Source organism: Nipponia nippon, unplaced genomic scaffold (genome assembly GCF_047370975.1).
Source record: "Nipponia nippon isolate SJK-2023a ecotype South Korea unplaced genomic scaffold, ASM4737097v1 scaffold_2, whole genome shotgun sequence".
Classification (NCBI taxonomy): domain Eukaryota; kingdom Metazoa; phylum Chordata; class Aves; order Pelecaniformes; family Threskiornithidae; genus Nipponia; species Nipponia nippon.
Genome location: NW_028262336.1, coordinates 57,944,425 through 57,963,668, shown reverse-complemented (window position 1 = coordinate 57,963,668; position 19,244 = coordinate 57,944,425). Strand labels below are relative to the sequence as shown.

Below are 19,244 nucleotides of genomic sequence, written 5' to 3'. Positions count from 1 at the left end.
TTCCTGAGATCTCTGGTACCTGTTTTTGTCTTGGTTCAACCACACCAGAGAGATATTTTGAGTATAAAAGTTGGTCAGGTTTGAGCTTTGTTTAGAAATTTGCCTGATAATTAGATGCAAGGGATGTTAAATATATATCATTTTTCCACTGTGCAAGCATAAATTATTTCCTGTAATAAATTTCACTATACATGTTACTAGGCTGTATATAGATCAGAAATGGATATTTATAATTAGACGGTATTTGTCTTCACCTCTATCTTTGTTTCCAAGGGTTGCTATGGATAACTGTTCTTCCACCTCCTGTGTTCTCATTTTGCGGGTCTTGTGAGTCTCACGAGGATGAATCCTCCCTTCCATAGCATTAAATATTTATTCCGTGACCTGATGAAGCAACCTAGGTGAAAATATGGGCAACGCTGCAATAAGTATTACATCTCCTTGCTGTTAAACCTAAGCAAAAGCATATTGCAGCCTTCCTAGGACAGCTGCGCCAAGCAGTGTAGGCAAACTGAGAAATATGCTCACAAGAGAAACGTTCTCAGGAGTTTGCCTCTTCTCTAAACTCCTGTTTCCTTGGAATGCTAAAATTTACGCTAAGAAGTATGTCCAATAGTTACGAATGACAAAAACGTCCACTTTCATTTACGCCAAACCAAGATCCTCTATCCCATTTCCTTCGACGGATATTGCCACAGGAATCCATTTGTGGATTGATTTATTTCAACACTTATCTGGGAATGGTAAGAACTGCAATGAAATACCTGCTACAAAATATTTCTGCCTAGCAAGGAAGATTCCTTTCAGGTCAGCACGTCGTGCCTTGAGAGACTAAGTTCTCTCAAAGAGAGACCCGGGGCCCCGTGCTGGCCCGGGGTGTTGCTACCAGAGAGACCCCCAGCCCTTCTGCGTGAGGGCGGGATGACTTCTGTTCTGCTCCCCCAGAGCCTGACAGCTGTTGAATGATAGCTGAGAAAGGCTGGGAGATTTTGAGAAGGTGACGGTGCCCTGCTGTTAGGAGAGAGTGAACTTTTTCCTGGACATAAATGCAGATTCTGGGATTTACTGCCGGACAAAACGGGCGTGATTATGGATCCCACCGCTTTCAGGCAACGTGCACAACCCCCGGCCTTCGGCGGGCCCCTGCCCTGCCGCTGCAGCGCTCCGTGCCCGCGGCCGCAGCGGGGGGCGACGCAAATTTTAAAAACCCCGAGGGAAAGCGAGGGCGCTGGAAAGCTGCCGCACCAGAAACCCTGGCCCGGCGGGGCTGCCTCTGTCCTCCTGCAGACCACCTACGTCCCTCTGCACACCTTCTCGCGTCCCTCTGTCCTCCCGCATCCCCCTGTCCTGCTGCACCCCGCCACCCTCCCGCATCCCCCTCCACGTCCTCCCGCGCCCCCCTGCCCACGGCCGCTCTCCGCTCCCTCCGCCGGGGACCGCAGCCTCTGCTCCGTATTTCCCCACGCCGGGGACCCCCCCACCCGCGCCCCGGAACGCTGCAAGCCGCCGGCAGCGGCACGGGGGCCGGCACGGCGGCTCGCTCTCGCTCGCTGTCTCTGCCCGGTGCCGCTTCGCCCCCCGCGGTGCCAGCGAGGAGAAGGGAGGCACAAAGCCGTGACGTCAGAGCGGCGGCGGGGGCGGGGGGGGAGAAGTGCCGCTGTTATGACGTCATCCTGCTGCCGTCCCCGCGCGGGACGGGCGCCAGGAGCCGCGGCTGCCGCCGGTGCCCGCCGGGAGCCGCCCCCGGCGGGGCGGGGCGCGCAGCGCGGCGCGGCGCGGCGCAGCGCGGCGCAGCGCGGCGCAGCGCAGGGCGGGTCCCGTCCCGGCGCAGAGCCGCTGCCGGGTGCGCTGGGCCCGGGCAGCCGCCGTGCAGCAGCAGCTCTCGGCGGGGCGATGCGGATGGCGGTCGGTGCGGCAGCGGGCGAGGGGGCAGCGCAGAGCCCCGGCCCCGCCGCCGTCTCGCTGGGCTTGAGCGTGGCCGTGGTCTCCAGCCTGGTGAACGGCTCCACCTTCGTCCTGCAGAAGAAGGGGATCGTGCGGGCCCGCGGGCGAGGTAGGGGCCCCGGCGCTGCGGTGGCGGCGGGCGGCAGCGCCCTCCGGGGGCTTCCCAGCCTCCCTCTCCTCCCCGGTCTCCGGAGCATCGCCCCCGGCGCCGTGCGGGACGGGTGCCCCCGCCCCGGGAGCCGCCCGGCCTCCCCGGGGCCGCTCCCTCCCCTCGCCCCCGCGCAGCCCCCGCGGAAGGGCCGCGGCTGTCCCGCGCTGCGGCAGCGGCCGGCCCGGGGGGGCGGGGCCGGGGGCCCGGGGGGCCCGGGGCGGGGCGCGGAGGACGGGCACCCCCGGGGCTCGGCAGACCCGCTGCCCGGGGGGGGACGGTGCCGCCCGGAGCGGGGGACGCCTTCCAGGCGGCTGGGCCGGGGGGGCGGCCTTAGCTCGTCACCTGCAGTGTGCCGGACGTCGGAGGGCGATGACGGGAGCGCGGGTAAGGGGGGTGACAAATTCCCGGCGCGAGGGCGGGCGGGGCGCGGGGAGCGGCTGTGGAGCGTAGCCGTCGGCAACAGCTCCCCGATGCTCGGCTGCTCGCGGGTCTTCTGTCCCGCTGCCGTGCAACACCGGGGACTCGCGTGGACGCGTGTGTGCACGCGTGGGTTTCTCCTGCGGCATTTTCGTGTGCTTGTGGGACTTTTCTACCCATTTCTCAGGCTCGGGGAGTTTCTTGCCACGAACGGCACCAGCACACCTCGTCACTTGTTTGTTCCAGCTCGTCCAGGGACACACACCACAAGTCACATCGGTCACGCGCTGGTTTCCTTTGGTAGAGAAGAAGGGCTCGCCAATTACGGGAAATCACTAATTTTTTTTTTTTTAATTTTTTTTTTCATATCGAAATCCCATGCCTCAGTGTTGTTTTCTGAGATGAACGTATTCAGGAACTGACTGTGCTATCTAGACAGTTTAGCCAAAACAAAGCTGTAAATTCACAGAGTATGAAGATTTTCTATATTTTATCCTGAACTTGGAGCTCCCCAGCCTCTGAACAGGATTTTGCTAGTTGCATCTTGATGCTTTGAATATGGGAAAATACAATATCTTTATTTGTTCTTAATATCATGCTTTTATGTGAGGGTGAAGTTGTAAACGCAGGTTGCATGAGACCTTTTAATTGTATTTCTGTGGGCAATCGCCACTTGTTTTGCAGGTGATGGTATCTGTGTGTGTGTGAGCGTGTGTCCGTAGGCTCTGGGAACTCTTTCTTATGAAAAATCCTTTTTAGTGACCAGGACGTGCTAGGTATTTTCTCTGTATATGTGTGTGTGTAAATATATATTTATATGTATATATATGTATGTATTTGGGATGGTCAGCGTTAGAGCAGCAGTGCGTTTCCAGTGCCTGCTGCATCTAGCATGTTCAGGGTGGATGCAGTGGAGCAGAGCAAGCTTGCAACTCTGTTACTACCAGCTGGCAGCCTGATCCAACAAGTTTATTTTGCCTTTTCTTCAATGACCTTACGGTTAAGGGCCTCAGACAAACCACTGTTTTGCAAGCATAGTATCCCTTTCCCTCCAAGATGGCTGTAATCCACTTTTATTCTCCACAGAGAGATCACCTTTGCATCATAAATACAAATCTGTTTTTGTAAGGGAAACAATGAGAAAACGGGAGAGAATGACTTTCCATCCCAAGGCAGTTGGAGAAGTTTCCATTTTGCAGTACAGTTGAGTCTAATTCCTCCTGAAGAGCTTTCAGTGGAGCCCTGGGTTAAGGGGGTGGTGGGTGTGTGCCTGCTTTTGCAGCCCTAGCAGCTGTAAAACGTCCTTTTTGGAAGATAACACTGATGCTTATTTGTGTATCTTGCCGAGCGATTCGTAGTATTTCCTATTGCCATGCTCAGTATGGAGACATCCAGGCAAATACCCTAGGTTTCTCTCTATTTAATGTTGTGAAGCATTGTGGTTCTGCCTTGAATCTAGCAGTCGGAGCTGTGAGCCCAAGATCATCAGTGTCAGATGATGTCTTTTTTCCATTGGCTTCAGTAGGTGTTGTATAATTCACAAGGAGGCACTTCAGGTCTTTTCTGTCTTCTCTATTGAATCAATAATAAAGTATCAACGCAATTAGTAATCCTTCCTTAGTTAGAAACAGCAGCGGGTGACAAATATTTTGCAAAGTTATCTTACTTGAGTCAATATTTTCTATAATTTGTGCCCCCAACAGTGTTTTTATTTTATATGCAATGACAAAAGTCTAAAAAATGATTACACCCACTCTAAAGCTGGCCATTTTCATTAGTCATTTTCCATCTCATTTCAATTATATAGTGTGATTTCCAAGCGCTTAATATTTTATACGTCTCCAGAGCTATAGATTGCGTGGTTTTCTTTCATTTGGGATTTCAGGGTAGGTACAATATTGCCTATTGCTCCAGCAGCTCTTGAGAGAGCATCTTCCCAAATAAATGCAGAGCTGAATTGCTAGAAAGAGGAGCAGAATCTAAGAGCATAGCGTGATGCCAAGGTCATGCTCGGTGGAGGCCAAGCTTTGGTTTAGTAAGCGGTCATTAGCCTTGATGTTCTGCAGAAGCAGAACTTAAGTGTGGTGCACAGGCTCCCCTAGCGCATCCCAAGGCAAGAGCCTATAATCTGACGATGAAAATAATCATGCTTGAGCTTAGGAGACGCTAAGGGACAACCTAGAGTTTTTATTCCTCTCTTTGAAATGTGGCAGTATGTCAGGAATTCAGAGGCTTCAGTTGTAGCATTTCCCAATGCCCAAATGCAGGAGGATTGGCCCATGCTACGGTACAGCCAGAACTGCATGCCAAAACAATTTCTCTCCTACAATTTCTTCAATACAATTTCATTGAGGCTGTATTACCAAACAAATTGATCCAAATCATGCTTTGTTTCCATGGGTTTCCCATTCTCCTAGCAGTGGTTCTAACATGTATGTTTACATGGCACCCTCAGAAGCATTTGGTGACGTTCTGGACGCTCTTCTAACTCATACCACGTTAGCGTCATGTAGGTACTTCACTGGAAATCAGAACTTCTGACTAATACGTTCTCTTAAGAAGGTCCAACTTGGACACGTAGGCCAAATCCAAGCACCTTCTCTCTTGTTTTCCTCCCACTCAGTTGCCTTGAAGAAAAGGGTTAAGATGAAGGTCCTTAATAGTTAAGACTGTTGAAATTATTCTATTTTGTAGTTCCAATATTGCAATTTCATGTTTTTCTAATACGTCTTCTGGTACTTCCTCTTCCAGGTACTTCATACTTAACGGATATAGTATGGTGGTCTGGCACTATTGCAAGTAAGTATCTTAAAAGGTTTGATTTTATTTGAAGGGAGAAGTTGCGGTGAAATAAGACATCAGGAAATCTGGATTCTCATCTTGAATCTCACGCTCACTTGTCACGAAATTCCCATCCCTCAGAAATACCTCACCTTCAGTAAACTCTCACTCTGGCTACTGTGTCTGATGGTGTTTGAAACGGCAAAGAGCTGGGACGATCCCAAGTCAGACGTCTGTCCAGATTTCCGAACTGTGTGGTACTTGCAGCCCTTGGCAGCCACACACTGCTCTGACTCTAGATTCCTGCATGGTTTGTGTCTCTGGATTATAGAATCATAGAATTGTTTAGGTTGGAAAACACCTTCAAGATCATCACATCCAACCGTTAACCTAGCACTGCCAAAGTCCACCACTAAACCATGTCCTCGAGCACCACGTCTACCCTTCTTTTAAATACCTCCAGGGATGGGGACTCAACCACTTCCCTGGGCAGCCTGTTCCAGTGCCTGACCACCCTTTCGGTGAAGAAGCTTTTCCTAATATCCAACCTAAACCTCCCCTGGCGCAGCTTGAGGCCATTTCCTCTCGTCCTATCGCTTGTTACTTGGGAGAAGAGACCGACCCCCACCTTGCTACAGCCTCCTTTCAGGTAGTTGTAGAGAGCGATAAGGCCTCCCCTCAGCCTCCTCTTCTCCAGACTAAACAACCCCAGCTCCCTCAGCCGCTCCTCATAAGACTTGTGCTCCAGACCCTTCACCAGCTCTGTTGTCCTTCTTTGGACATGCTCCAAGACCTCAATGTCTGTCTCTTAGTGAGGTGCCCAAAACTGTGCACAGTATTTGCAGCCTTGTGCTGGTCCGCTCAGTTTTCAATAAAAGTCAAAGCTGAATAAGAAATTGTTGCTCTGCACAAAAGGGCTCATTGAGCACATGTTATTTTTTTGGATCAGAAAGCACTTAGCCAGCCTCAACTGAAAAAAACCATCCTTTTGACAGATACAGTTTCAGTTTTGCTTTTAATCTACAAGATTAATGTGAAGCCTTGTGTGGTGCTGATATGAGATCAGTGTAGTTTCACTCTTAGTATCGTTGTAAAGTCTGCTCAGGCTAAGTTCACTCTGATGTGAATCCAAAGCATGGGGAGCAGCTAGTTTTCTCCTCTTGCAGTTCAGCCCTAGTTCTACCCATGAGCTTAAAATCATACCCCACTTTTAGACTCTAACCCATCCTTTTGCGAATTATTTGGAAATGTTCTGATGCTGTTTCCGAGAAGTACATGCATGCAGTTGTGCCCCTTGTTTTGTGGCAACAAGGCAAGTCTCTGGTTTATGCAAAAGGAATGGAAACTGATAGATCCCTTGAAGGACAAAGTTCACAGCAAGTGTAGAAGCCAACAGAGCTTCAGAGGAAAGTCCTCGGCTAATTTAGCCTGAGTTTAAGTAGTACTTTGTCAGCTTCCTCCTCTGCCAGGATCACTGCTGCCTAAGTAGCAATACATCCGTGCATTAATCACTGCTGCTTATCACTTGTGAGGCTCCTGGCTCGAATCTCCAAGCAGAAGGAGTTAAAATAAGAGAGATTTTATTACAGGAGTTTATCTTGGTGAATCAGAGAAAACCATTTCATGCTTAAAAGAGCTGACAGAATTGAATGAAGGCAAAATAGCTGAAGGGCATGGTATCAGTTGGCTTTTGTCCAGTAGCTAGGTGCAGGTATTTCAAAACAAACCCTCAGTAAGTTTACAAAGGAGCCAAGGGAAGACTTGCTTAAGGATATTGTAGATTCAGAATTGCAACAGGGTCACAAACAGCAATAGTAAGGGCCAGGTAGGCACCTATGGGATGCAGAGAAAGGCGACGTTTGGGGAATTAGCAATATCCCCAGTTATCTGGGCAAAATTATAACAGCTGACATAATTTTCTCAAGCAGGGAATTTGGAGTTTGGATGACTGACAAAACCCGCATAAATTCTGTCAACTTGTTTTCACAATATTTGTTCAGATGGTGAACAAGCATTTCTGTGTTGGCATGCTGACTCAGCATAACACTGCCAAACCATTTTGGGGCCTTGAGATCCACTGGATTACTGAAGACTTCAAAGGAAGGGCTACAGATCCTGCTAAGGGACTTTTTTTTAAAAGTCAGTGATTGCAGCATGTGTACAGGTATTTCAATGAGCATTAAACTAATTAATTGGCTAATTAATTAGTTTCAATGCAGGTTTTGATAGCAACATAGATGTGGCTGGTTTTTATAGTGGATACATCTATGTTAGTGTTTTATTGCAGATGGGGAATGCACTTGTGAAGTGAATCTCCCGTTTGTCTCCACGGATTGGGCTTGCTTTCATGTTGTGGAGCAGTGTTGGAGCTCCTGAACTGGTCTTTAAGATGAAACTAGGCTAGAGGATGTACTGTAGGACCATGCCTAACACACACCAACTGCAAATAGACTTTCAGTCCGTGGGAGCAGGCTGAAGTTAGTCTAAAATAAAACCCCTGACATGCGTATAGCAGACATCTTTTGCTGTACGGATCTTCTACTGGTCTCCTCGCTAATGTAGACATGTCGGTGTGCATCAAGTTTTGTGTTGCAATAACTTCAGGGATATTGGTACTCCTTTAGCAAGTTTAAAGCTTGGTGCACCTTCAAGAACTGAAGCCATGAATTGACTTAGAGCATTGATGTATCTGGAGAGGAATTTCAACAGAGGGCTGTTGTTGGCAGCAAAGGTCCTCAACATCAGGTAGATGGTAACAATTACTGAGATTCCTTTTTAAATTGGTCTTAATTAGTCCTGGTCTGTTGTTTGTGGTGGTAAGAGACTGTTACTATTACTCCATAGTGATACCGCAAACTTCTGGTAAGTTCAGTTGCCTTACAATATGTGCAATTTGACTGAAGCTTCAGAGAGCTAATTTATGGATTTGTATTGGTTCTTCCAACAGAAAGTTAAGGCAGCTGACCTCCAAAAAAAAAAAAAAAAAGCAGTCTTTTGTCAGAGTCACTGGGAGATGTATCTAATCTGCAGAAACACAGCATGCTAGCTGTGTCCCGTCCTCCATGCAAGATCTGCCCCAGTGCCTTCAGGTGCCTTAAAGATAATGACAAAGTTGCCACGTACATCTGCTGAAAAAACATCCTGAGGCTGACAGCTGAGTTACTCTGTGTCTCCCAGGGGCAGGGAGAATTCAGGAGACCATCACTGACTCTCGAGCTCTAGAAATGCTGCTCATTAACTTCTTTGGCTCACTCCTGCATGTAGAGAAAGCCTCAGTGAATTGAATCAGTATAATTTCGCCACGCTCTGCTGTTTTGTAAGTTTGTCTGTCTCCTTCATGTTTCCTGGAGGTTACACAGGTCTTCAGCTCTACCCATAATGTGAGCTAATTTGGTAAATTAATTAATGTTTGCACAGTGCTTTGCAGGTGTAAAGAACAGGATGATGGTAATGATATTTGATAGTCGAGGGCAATGCCAGCCTGAGCATAAAGACAGCCTGGATTCTTGAAATGTTTTTAAATGCTGATAATGGCTCGTAACATCAACTGAAAATTTGAGCTGTATGTAATTTGTGTTCAATCTCAAGGTTCTTGCCAGTTACCATAGACCCTGTAACTATGCAAGCATCATGTTGACCTATTACAAACTTGCCAGCACTTGCAAAACCATCCAGCTTTTCTTTTTTAACTGAAAACTTGAACACATGAACTGTTTATCACAGCTGTGATGTGCAATAGTGTGGTACATCTTGGAATTTGCTTTTATTGAGGGAAAGAAAAAAATAAGATTGTGAGGCTGTTATTGTAACTTGTCAGGGATCTGTTCTTTTTACAGTGGGTAGGAATGACATTTGATGTTATATAGTGTTGTGAAAAATTGATGTGGTCTACTGTATATTGAAGAGCCCTTATGCATGTGCTCAGTATTTCATTAGTAGATTCCTTTCCTCAGTACTGTCCTTATTTTCCCCCCAAAGGGTCACACTGCTGTTAGGAACTATAACCAAGTGCATTTGTGTTACACATGTGCACGTTCTAAAGCTGAAATCATGGGTTATATATACTTTTAGTCCTCCTCATATAAATATTTGAGTGTAATATTGAGAGATATGAGTGTTTCTAATTCACCGTCTTATTTATATTCAACTAAGAGAAGTTGCAAATGAGATCATTTGCTGTGCCCTCTTGGATCTTCTTGTGTGGCAAATACAAATCCTGTATTAAAAAGTAATTAAATACAGAAAAATTCCAGCCATTGTGTTTAAGTGCAAAATTAACAGAGCTAAGCAAATTTGTAACATCTGTTTTTCAGTTAGGTCAGTCTTTCCCAAACAGTATTGGGTAAGTTTTCATTACTTCTTTTTACAAAAGGATTTGAAGGCTTATTTCTGGTTCTCTTGACAGTGGCTCTGGGTCAAATAGGGAATTTCTTGGCCTACACTGCAGTCCCAACTGTGCTAGTGACACCCTTGGGGGCTCTTGGCGTTCCATTTGGGTAAGAGTTTGCTTTTCTTGTTCTTATCTGAATGTTGTTACTACATAATAAAATGTCAGATAGACTTCGTGATCACTGGAGGTCCACCGAGAAGACGTCAGGCTTGTGAGTGTTAATGGTGTGTTATAATGTCACCTATTCCTGTTTTCCCCGGCAAAGTGGCGGCGAGGGGGAAGGCAGTGGTGAAGAAAGGGTTCCTGAGTATCTTCTGCTTTAACTATCACTATGATCTGGAACAGATCAACATTTTTTTTTTCCCCCCTCTCCCCTCTCCCCTCTCCTTTCACTGTGGTTGTTCTGGACTCTTCTACTTATCCTCTTATTCACAGTTCCCTTACTATGTAGATCTGTCCTTTTGTCTCACATTCTTTCTCTCCCCTGCTATTCACAACCCACATGTGTTTTTTGATGCTGATTTTCATTTCATTGGATTTGGCCTTCCTGAAGCGGGAGTCCCTTGCATATGTACGCTCACAGCTTCTTGAATGTTATGTTCATGCGAAGGGAGGGAACAAAAAAGGCAGTGAGTGTTCCTAAAAGGAGTTTAATATGCAACTGAATGTTTTGTGAATAGCTAAACTACAGTTGTGAACCTACTGCAGTGAAAAAGCACAATTCTTTAAAAACAAGCTGTGCATTGCCTCAAGATTTTTCCGTTGCCTACTGTTGTCTGCTGAATTGCGTATCTGACTGCACTGGTCATCTACTTCAGAGTGCAGATTGCTTTATACGGGCTTCATGGCTGTCTTTAGTTTTATACACTATGAAGCACACTGACAGTGCTTTACTTACCACCTATCATTTTATCCTAGGCCGCATAATTTTGTGTATTATTTCAGTCAGCTACCTGTCTGGGCTGAGCCCTGTGATCTTTGTAACCAAAGGCCACTTTTTATCTCGTGACTGTGTAGCACCTATAAAATGGGGCTTCGTGGCAGCTCACCAAATTGTTAACGGGTAGATATCTGCCTTGGGTGCCAGATGCCTGGTTTGGGGGTTTGGGTTTTTTTGGAGGTGGTGATGTGGTGTTGGTTTTGGGGGTGTTGTGGTTGGTTTTTTTTGTTGTGGGTTTTGTGTTGGTTTTTTTTTTTCCCCTGAGATGAAACATCAAGGATTGACTAAGACTGAGACTGGATGAATCTTCTCTAAGATAAGTCAGAAATGGATTTTGAGGATCCACCAACATTTGGTTGAAGATCCACCAAAATTTGATACTATTCCTTTAAGAGGGAAATTCATGTGGGACATCACTGTTGGAGCATTGTTAACAGGATGTAGTCAAACTTTTAATTTTCTTCCTCTTTGTGAAAGGTCCATTTTAGCTTCTTACTTACTGAAAGAAAAACTGAACATTCTTGGCAAGCTGGGATGTTTGCTGAGCTGCGCTGGGTCTGTTGTTCTCATCATCCATTCCCCAAAGTCCGAGAGTGTAACAACTCAGGCTGAGCTTGAAGAGAAGCTTACAAATCCAGGTATTTTGTTCTTTTATTAACTCATAATGGTTTTGTGAGATTGATCAAGAGCACGCAGGAGGAAGAGGCTTACCACTTCCCTCAGGTAGGAAAATTGACTTCTGAAGAACCGTGATGTGACAGAGGCAAACCAGTACAGCTTTTGTGTGGGAAAACTATGCCTTGCTGTACTTGGAACTCGTCAGATTTATTGATACATGCGTGCAGAAAGGAACATGTGGATACTTTTGAAAACGTTATCCTGCACAGCAAGCTCAGAACAATGGCCGTTTGAACTTGTAATTTTCTAAAATTATGAAAAGTTTATCTTGCTACTTAGAGATGAAAGGCATAATTCTAGGATCTCAATTTAAGTTGTTTTATACAAAATAAAAAATATTGTCTTTTGTTCTTTAATTCTCCATTTGTTTTTTTTTTTATTACAAGTTTATACTAGATACCAGTTATGTTCCAAGCAGATTTCTTTGCATAATAAAGGTGTGTAGAAATACGCTGTTGAGACATATGCTGAAATGCCTGTTCTTTCTCACAGAGAATGTAAAGCCCCACTGGCTCCTGGGGGACACAGACTAGTGCTAGTATGTGCCAGACCCGCTTGTATTTTTCTTGCATAAGAGCTAAACTGCCAACTATTGTTATTTCCTTTAATTGCTTTAGGTGAGAGAAACTCAAATGTAATAACATCAGCTATCCAAAAAATTTGCAAACAAAGAAAAGAAAACAAATACCCTGGTCTAAATTTACTATTTCAATCTGACCAAAATGAATTAGAAATATATTTCTTTAAAACTATAAAGCATGAAATGTTTTTCACCAGTCTAATATGTGTACTGATGCTATAATGTAAGTGATATGGCCTCCCAGTTCTTTCAGCTCTCCCTATTCACCTTAATGGGATCTAACTTTATGTTTAAGCTCTTTGCCAGATCCACGCACCATGCTTTATTTAACTCATTATTAATGAGGTGTTATCACTGCTGTCTGTCATAGGAGGCTTTAAGGAGTATAATCCTCATGTAAGAGAGAATGAAAAAAAAAAAAAAGCCATCTTAAATCCAGTTCAAGTGTGCAACAGTGTGTATTTTACTACATGATGATTTGTTTTACCCAAAGAACCTGGCAACATCATCCGTTGCAGATGTCCACAACATCTCTAAAAGCTCAGTGATTTGGATCTATATTCAATAGCAAATCTTAATCTCGGTGTATAGCTGAAGTTCACTGGTATGACATGCTCTGCCTGCTAAAATCTTTAGAAGACCAAAAGTTGTCACCTTGCTATTATCTTGTTTTCTTTTTGTTTTCCAGTTTTCGTGGGTTATCTCTGCATAGTGCTGCTAATGCTTCTCCTGCTTATCTTCTGGATAGCTCCAGCTCATGGACCTACTAATATCATGGTTTACATCAGTATTTGCTCTCTGTTGGGCAGTTTCACTGTTCCCAGCACAAAAGGCATTGGGCTGGCTGCTCAAGATATCTTTCACAATAACCCCTCGAGTCAAAGGGCTCTGTACCTCTGTCTGGTACTTCTGGCAGTATTAGGATGTAGCATTATCATTCAGTTCAGATACATCAATAAGGCACTGGAATGTTTCGACTCCTCTGTGTTTGGTGCCATCTACTACGTTGTGTTTACCACCCTAGTCCTGCTGGCTTCAGCCATCCTTTTCAGGGAATGGAGTAATGTAGGAGTGGTAGATTTCTTGGGAATGGCTTGTGGATTCACCACAGTGTCTATTGGAATTGTTCTTATACAAGTCTTCAAGGAATTCAACTTCAATATCGGGGATTTAAATAAACCTAACATGAAGACAGATTAAAATATTTTCTGAGGGGAAACTGGATGGCTCAGGGAAGGATGCAGAGCCTTTCATTTCTAGGTCACTGATTCAAATATGATTCAGGTTGGTAGTTACCCTCTGACAATTTGGTGGCCTACGTGAAATGAATTGGAGGCCTCCATCCAGTTTCAAAGGAACAGTTGTCCATGTACCCCAGTCAACATGATAAATGACCTTAATTGGAACCACTGATTGAGTCGGCATAGAGACCGATGTATTTTCCTTTCTGTAAAAAGTAATCCATCAGAAAAGATCTGGGGATATTCTGACAGGCCTGAGTGTGAAAAGCTTGTGTTGTGGCTTCTGAGCTACCATTTCTGTGGGCAGAGAACATCAGTTTCTAATGCACTCAATCTGGCACCTTTCATGAGTGATGTATACCTTAAAATACGGGGGGGGGGGGGGGAGGGGGGAAGCGAGTGGAACAATTTGTTAATCTCAGTATAGCAATGTGTTCACCGTCAGGGCTGTGAATTCTGAGACAAATGTTTGTCGAACCATGGACTGCAGATTTGTCCTTTTTAGTGACTGTCTCGGCAACTTGGTCTGCCGTGCGGTGAAGACACTGGGGTGTTTTAAACTGAATTCTTTATACAGACCCTTAAAAATCTTTCACTAATTACTTATCAGCTGATGGTAGTGTCCAGGTATGCATTTTTCTTTGTAACTTATGTGCATTAAGACATACCGCATTCATCTGAGAGTTTTTAATTGGGAGCAGACAGAAAGACTGTGAAGGATGTGGAAATGATGCACAGACTCATTGCCTATATGGTGGCTTATTTGTAAGCAGCTCAGAACTATTTCAGTGCCTTTGTAATCCAAAAATACTGCATAAATGTGAATGTATTTGTTTCAGATGGCCTATACCGGTTTAATAATTCAATTTCACTGTCTATAATATTGGACTGTATTCAAATTCTAAACACATAAAGCATCCAGAAGGAGCCACATATTTTTGGAAGAATTTACAAACCTGAACTGAAACCCTTAGATGCCTTGACAGCTTCTGAAAAACCCATAGTCTTAATGGGAAGAGGTAATCTACGGGAGGACTGTTTAAAGCAGTCCAGCATACCTGTATTTTAGTTGTTATGTGACTAAATACAGGAAACTGTCTTGTGAAGTAGCTAATAAGCAGGGACCACAAAAAAAAAGAAATTTAAGAGAGAGAAGAGCGTAAGGTTTCTCATAGCTCAAAAAAAGATGGTCTGGTCCTCTTGTAATGTGGGAAAAGGAGGTTAAAGACTGAAAAAGCATAGGCATTCAGAGAGCTGAGTTTCGGATACCCAACAGGGATATACATCCAGATCCAGTAATTTACAGGCCTATGTGAACAGTTCAGCCATAATATTTTGACAAGTAGTACAGATAGCTTAAGCTATGATTGGGATGGTTCTGAAGTGTTCAGTTTAAACCATGTAGAGAATAGTGATATGTCAGAGAAAAGAAATAGTTCATTTTCATGTTCTACTTATATTTGGTAGTTAAAACATCATGAGTCAAAAACTTGTAAGGAAAGCTCGTAAAGTAATGAATGTTGGTTTCCATTTAAGTACAAAAATGGAAGGGTACAGTGGAACTCAACATCTCTAGTTCAGAATGTCTCTTCAAACAAACAAAAAGCCTCAACGTGATTACGAGACAGTATTTGAAAAAGATTGTGACACTTTGTCAAGAAATCATGAATGTAGCTTTGTGGCTAGCTGACAGGAACGTGGATGTTGGTTAATGGGGAGTAATACTGCCCACTCCTGTGATGTTTTTTTGTTGACCTGAATTAATGTTACCTTAAAACTCAGCCCCCGTTTTCATTTAAAATGAAGGTTATGAGCCCTTCTGATGGCAGCAATAATTGTGAACAGTGAATCCTCAAGATTTAGTATTCTGAAGGGACTGTTCTGAGGGAGTAAGAGCCCCACTACATTATTTGGAAGCTTGTTTTGTAACTCCAAACTGGTGGGGAATGACTCTGAGTTGGCAGAAACATACGTTGTTACAGGCCAGCACAGGAACTGGGTATCTTTGGTGAAATAAAATAGCGCTAGCAGTGAAAAGGCCGTCTTCATGGGTTTTCAAATATTGTATATGGTTTCTAGAAAGTTTGAGAATTGTAGATGAGGGGAATTGGGCTATGAAAGCTGGTTAAAACTAACCTCTGTCCATTATTGATTGGAAGAAGGTATCTTGGTTCTCAGCAGATAGTTATGTTCTGTCATTAATTCCCTTTTTTCTGATTGAAACTGGAATTGTACATAGGTTATGAGACCTGTGGTGACCTACTTTTTAAAACAATGTTAGCTGTTTCTGAAGCAGTCAAGTTGTCTTTTCAAAATTCAAATTCAGAGTTCATGAGTTGCATGTTGGTTTTGTACTAGCGTTTAATCTCTGAAGACTTCTGTGAAAATCTTTAGGTCAGAATGGAAATGATGTGGTCTCATCTTAGTCCTCCTTTGGCCATAGTTGTTTGTCTTGTTTTGTTTTAAAATTCATTCCGATTTATTTAGAAAGTGCCTATCCTAGTATGTTAGGGGCATATGCAAATTATTAGTAAATATGAGATCCAAAATAACTTGATTGCCCTGTCTAAACTTTGCCATCTTCTGCACCACACACACAAGTTTACTTGATAAGCACTCACTATGCAGAGGAAGAATAAAGTAGCAGCCGTGCTCTGTGGTCCTCTGACCGTCCTTACAGCTGATAAATGTCTGCATAGGTTTCTTCTCTTCTTCCTAGCTGCTCCTCATCTGTGATGAGCTTTCTAGAAATGCCTAGTTAACCTTCTTGTTTAAAACGGAGATGTCAAAAGCCAGCACATAAGGTGAAAGAAATTCTCGTGGCCTTGCCCATAACTTTTATCTGCAGCCTTTCACATCATGAATGCTAAATAACAGAAACCTTTATTTTTGCTACTTTATTCAGTATGCAGCAGTGTTCTTTTGAGCTTTGCTGTACCTGGATCTGGTTCAGTTCTAACTTTAGAAATGTATTAGCATTTTCTGTTGTCACTGTTGGTATGATTCTTCTCCCCTCCATCCCACGCCCTCCTCGCTCTAGGTGTCCTACCTTTTTTAGTCCTGTTGCTTTTCTAATTTAAAAGGAGGCACTGTTGAAGTTGAATTTTAGCCATTCCCGTCTTTTTTTTTTCCCCCCCCACCCGTTTGACAAGCAAGCACTTTGAATAAGACAGATATCTGAGTTCCATCATCTCAGGGAGCAAATGTGCGTAGTTGTCTCCTGAGCTTTGGTGTCCCTCACGGGGTCTGCCCTTTTCCCGTTCTCTTTGCATTACGTCTGTCGATAGCTATGAGCCAGATGACTTCAGTTCTGATTCCAAACTAGAAGTGGGAGAGGCTACACATACAAAAAGTGGACTCATTACAGTGATGGGATGCATTTGAATTAAATTCAAATCCATATGAAAGGCGTTTCACTCCATATGTCTGGCTTCTATTACACTTGTCAAACGTATTTACTTGGTACTCACCTAAAGATAGCTCTTTGATCGTTATCCCTTCAGTGTATGGAGGATTTACATGTGTCAGTCACGATCTTTATTAGGTGTCAAACACAAAAATCCCTCAAATGTCCAGTAGGAGAATAGAAACCTTTTTGATACAACAACAACAAAAAATTTGTTACACCTTAAATACTTATGTAAAAAAGAAAAATATCTAAACAAGTTATATCTGCTGTATTTACTTTCCAGGACTCTCTATGTGTAAATAGAGCCTATTTATTAGTGAGCTGCAACTAACATTAATAAGAACCTGTCATATCACAGTTTGACAAGTGAGGCTTCCTATTAATAATCTTCGTTTATATTGAACATATGTATTTTTCTGAAGTAACTAGCACTGAAAAATGAAAACACTGGATTTTATTTGTTGAAATACTAGAATCTGAGGTTTAGCTTTCCTTTTTATTTTAAAAATAGCGGGTTTGTATTTGAAGAAAGATTTGGGATTATTAAATATGGGGTGCTTAAAATGGGCCACTGTTTGCACGTTATACCCCTCTCGCCACCTTGTTTCATAAATATAAAACATCAAGGATTCTACAGGTCATCCTCGGTTGTCTTGAGATGGTGTAACTGCTGAAATTTTACTGTTAAATCAAATGTTATCAAATGTTTATCTATTACCTGTTATCTTTTGTTTACAGAGTTTAGTCTTTGTAATAACTCTTTGGTGCTACTGAATATGGGCTTAAGAGATGCAGAATTTTGGTGTGTACCATGTTAGGCACCAATGATGTCAACAGTTATTACTACCAGTGCCCAAGTGTTTCAGACAGCAGTGTTGAAATGTTATGGATTAAGAAATCTTTTTTAAAAGCTGCAAATGTGGTTTTTTAATTGTTTTTTTGTTGTGGTTCCCCTCTCCGACCCCCAGACAGTTGCTCTACAGAGTGGAAAATATTACACAAAAGGGGTATTTTAAGTTAAATCCCTTTTCAACTGTGGAACTTGCTCTTCTTTTTTTTTTTAACTTTTTTATTTCCTGGAATGTAAAAAATAGTTCTGTTGGGATATGGGGAAAAGGTGGATGGCAACAAATATACAGTGTCAGGTTTGGTTGCTTCAATGCTATTGCAATATAGTTACTACAGATTACATAAAAATGGTTTATTTTATTAGCTTCCAAATAATGTATATATAGATTTGTTAATGGCTTACAAGTCAAGCTTACTCTCTTTGCTTTTTAAGAAATAGTTATAGGCATGTTGTATTTGCCTTGTGTAAATTATAAAAGGCTATTTATTAAGTTTTCTGATAACTAATCTATTTATTAACCTGTATGGTTTTAAAATAAATGATTTATTTCTAGCTCAACGCTTGTTTCGTGACTCCTCCTCTTTACCACACAGGGAAAAAAAATTCTTTTCCCACACATCTAGCTGCCTAATCTCAATTCCTAAGCCCAACTATTTCCATTACCCTTGAATAAGATAGCAGCCTTGCTTTTACTGAGAGTAACGGATTCTTTCATGTGTACAGAGCAGTTGCCACACGAAGGGCTCAGTTGTCGTATAGTGGTGTCTACCAACAAGCTGGAGTCTTACCGTCTTCATTGTACTGAAGTTTGCTCACAGGTAAAATGACCGCTTCTCCGGCAGAAATGTTTGTTTGGGGCCTGAGTCACTTCAAACTGTGTATTAAGGGTTATCACGTGCTCTGTTCATGCCTTCCTGTACGTTGGCTACTTGCTCGAGCTTTTGTTTCAAGATCTACTACTCCACAGTTGGGTCTGCATCGAGTGGCAACAGCTGTAAGGAAGTCTGTGTCACCAGTCTAATTTACTGTCACAAGAGCTTCCTGCAGAAAGAATCACTTGGAAAATGACAGTGGCTGCCCATCTAATCCTTCATCTGAAATTCCTAGCTCCTCATATCAGGTACTGGCAAATACATGACTTGCAGGCATGGGGGTTTTTTGTTGTTTGGTTTTTTTTTTAATGGTGGGATTTATGATTAAGAACTGTTTCAGTCTTTGCGCTTGTGTTTTAGGGGATGCATCGGTATTACTGCAGGTCAAAATTGAAAGTTATTTTTAAACAAGGAAATTAGCTCCTCTCCAATGTAAAATGTTGCATGCAGTGGAAAAGGTTGGCATGGATTCTTTACTGGGTATGTCATTACAATTTTATTTTTAAAGGTGTTGATGACATTAATGCAACGTACAAAGATAGACCAGAAAACTAGAGAGGCTTTCCTTTCTACATGCAGCAGCTCTGATTTTTAAGTAAATAGGATAAGGAGTGTGTATTTTGAGAACACATTTTTAGCAGGAAAATTCAAGTCTCTAATCTCTTCTTGTGCATCTCTGGAGCTAGGCCTCTAAGGCAGCATTGTGGTAAAGGCAAGCATGCCATTTACACCACCATTACCATTGAAAGTCTTGGATGTAACCAATCCTGAGCATATGTATCTCACCCACGCAGTTCATATGGGAAGAGCGTTAAAGACCAAAATCTGATCGTGCCAAAAGAAAAAAAAAAAAAAAAAGAAAGTCCCATTGATTTTTCTGAGGTTTGTTCTAAGAGCTTAAGTCTTAAGCAGAGTCCCTGAAGCCCTTTGTATGTGTATGTACGAGTAGACTCGCAGATGCGGCTTCTTTGTTCTGCTCAGCTGTCTTTGT

General features: G+C 43.3%; 1 protein-coding gene across 1 annotated transcript; it reads left to right on the top strand.

Annotated features, from left to right (window-relative positions):
* Positions 1-1,662: 1,662 nt before the first annotated feature.
* NIPA1 (NIPA magnesium transporter 1) lies at positions 1,663-17,939 on the top strand. The gene is made up of 5 exons (XM_087758741.1): positions 1,663-2,053; positions 5,264-5,311; positions 9,699-9,789; positions 11,101-11,261; positions 12,570-17,939. The coding sequence occupies exons 1-5, from the start codon at positions 1,663-1,665 to the stop codon at positions 13,079-13,081; spliced, it is 1,203 nt and encodes a 400-aa protein (XP_087614867.1). The 3' UTR covers positions 13,082-17,939.
* Positions 17,940-19,244: the final 1,305 nt, after the last annotated feature.

Coding starts and splice junctions, on each gene's coding strand:
- NIPA1 (XM_087758741.1), top strand. CDS start 1,663: ATGACGTCATCCTGCTGCCGTCCCCGCGCGGGACGGGCGCCAGGAGCC. Junction 2,054..5,263: donor CGTGCGGGCCCGCGGGCGAG/GTAGGGGCCCCG, acceptor TTCCTCTTCCAG/GTACTTCATACTTAACGGAT. Junction 9,790..11,100: donor GCTCTTGGCGTTCCATTTGG/GTAAGAGTTTGC, acceptor TCTTTGTGAAAG/GTCCATTTTAGCTTCTTACT.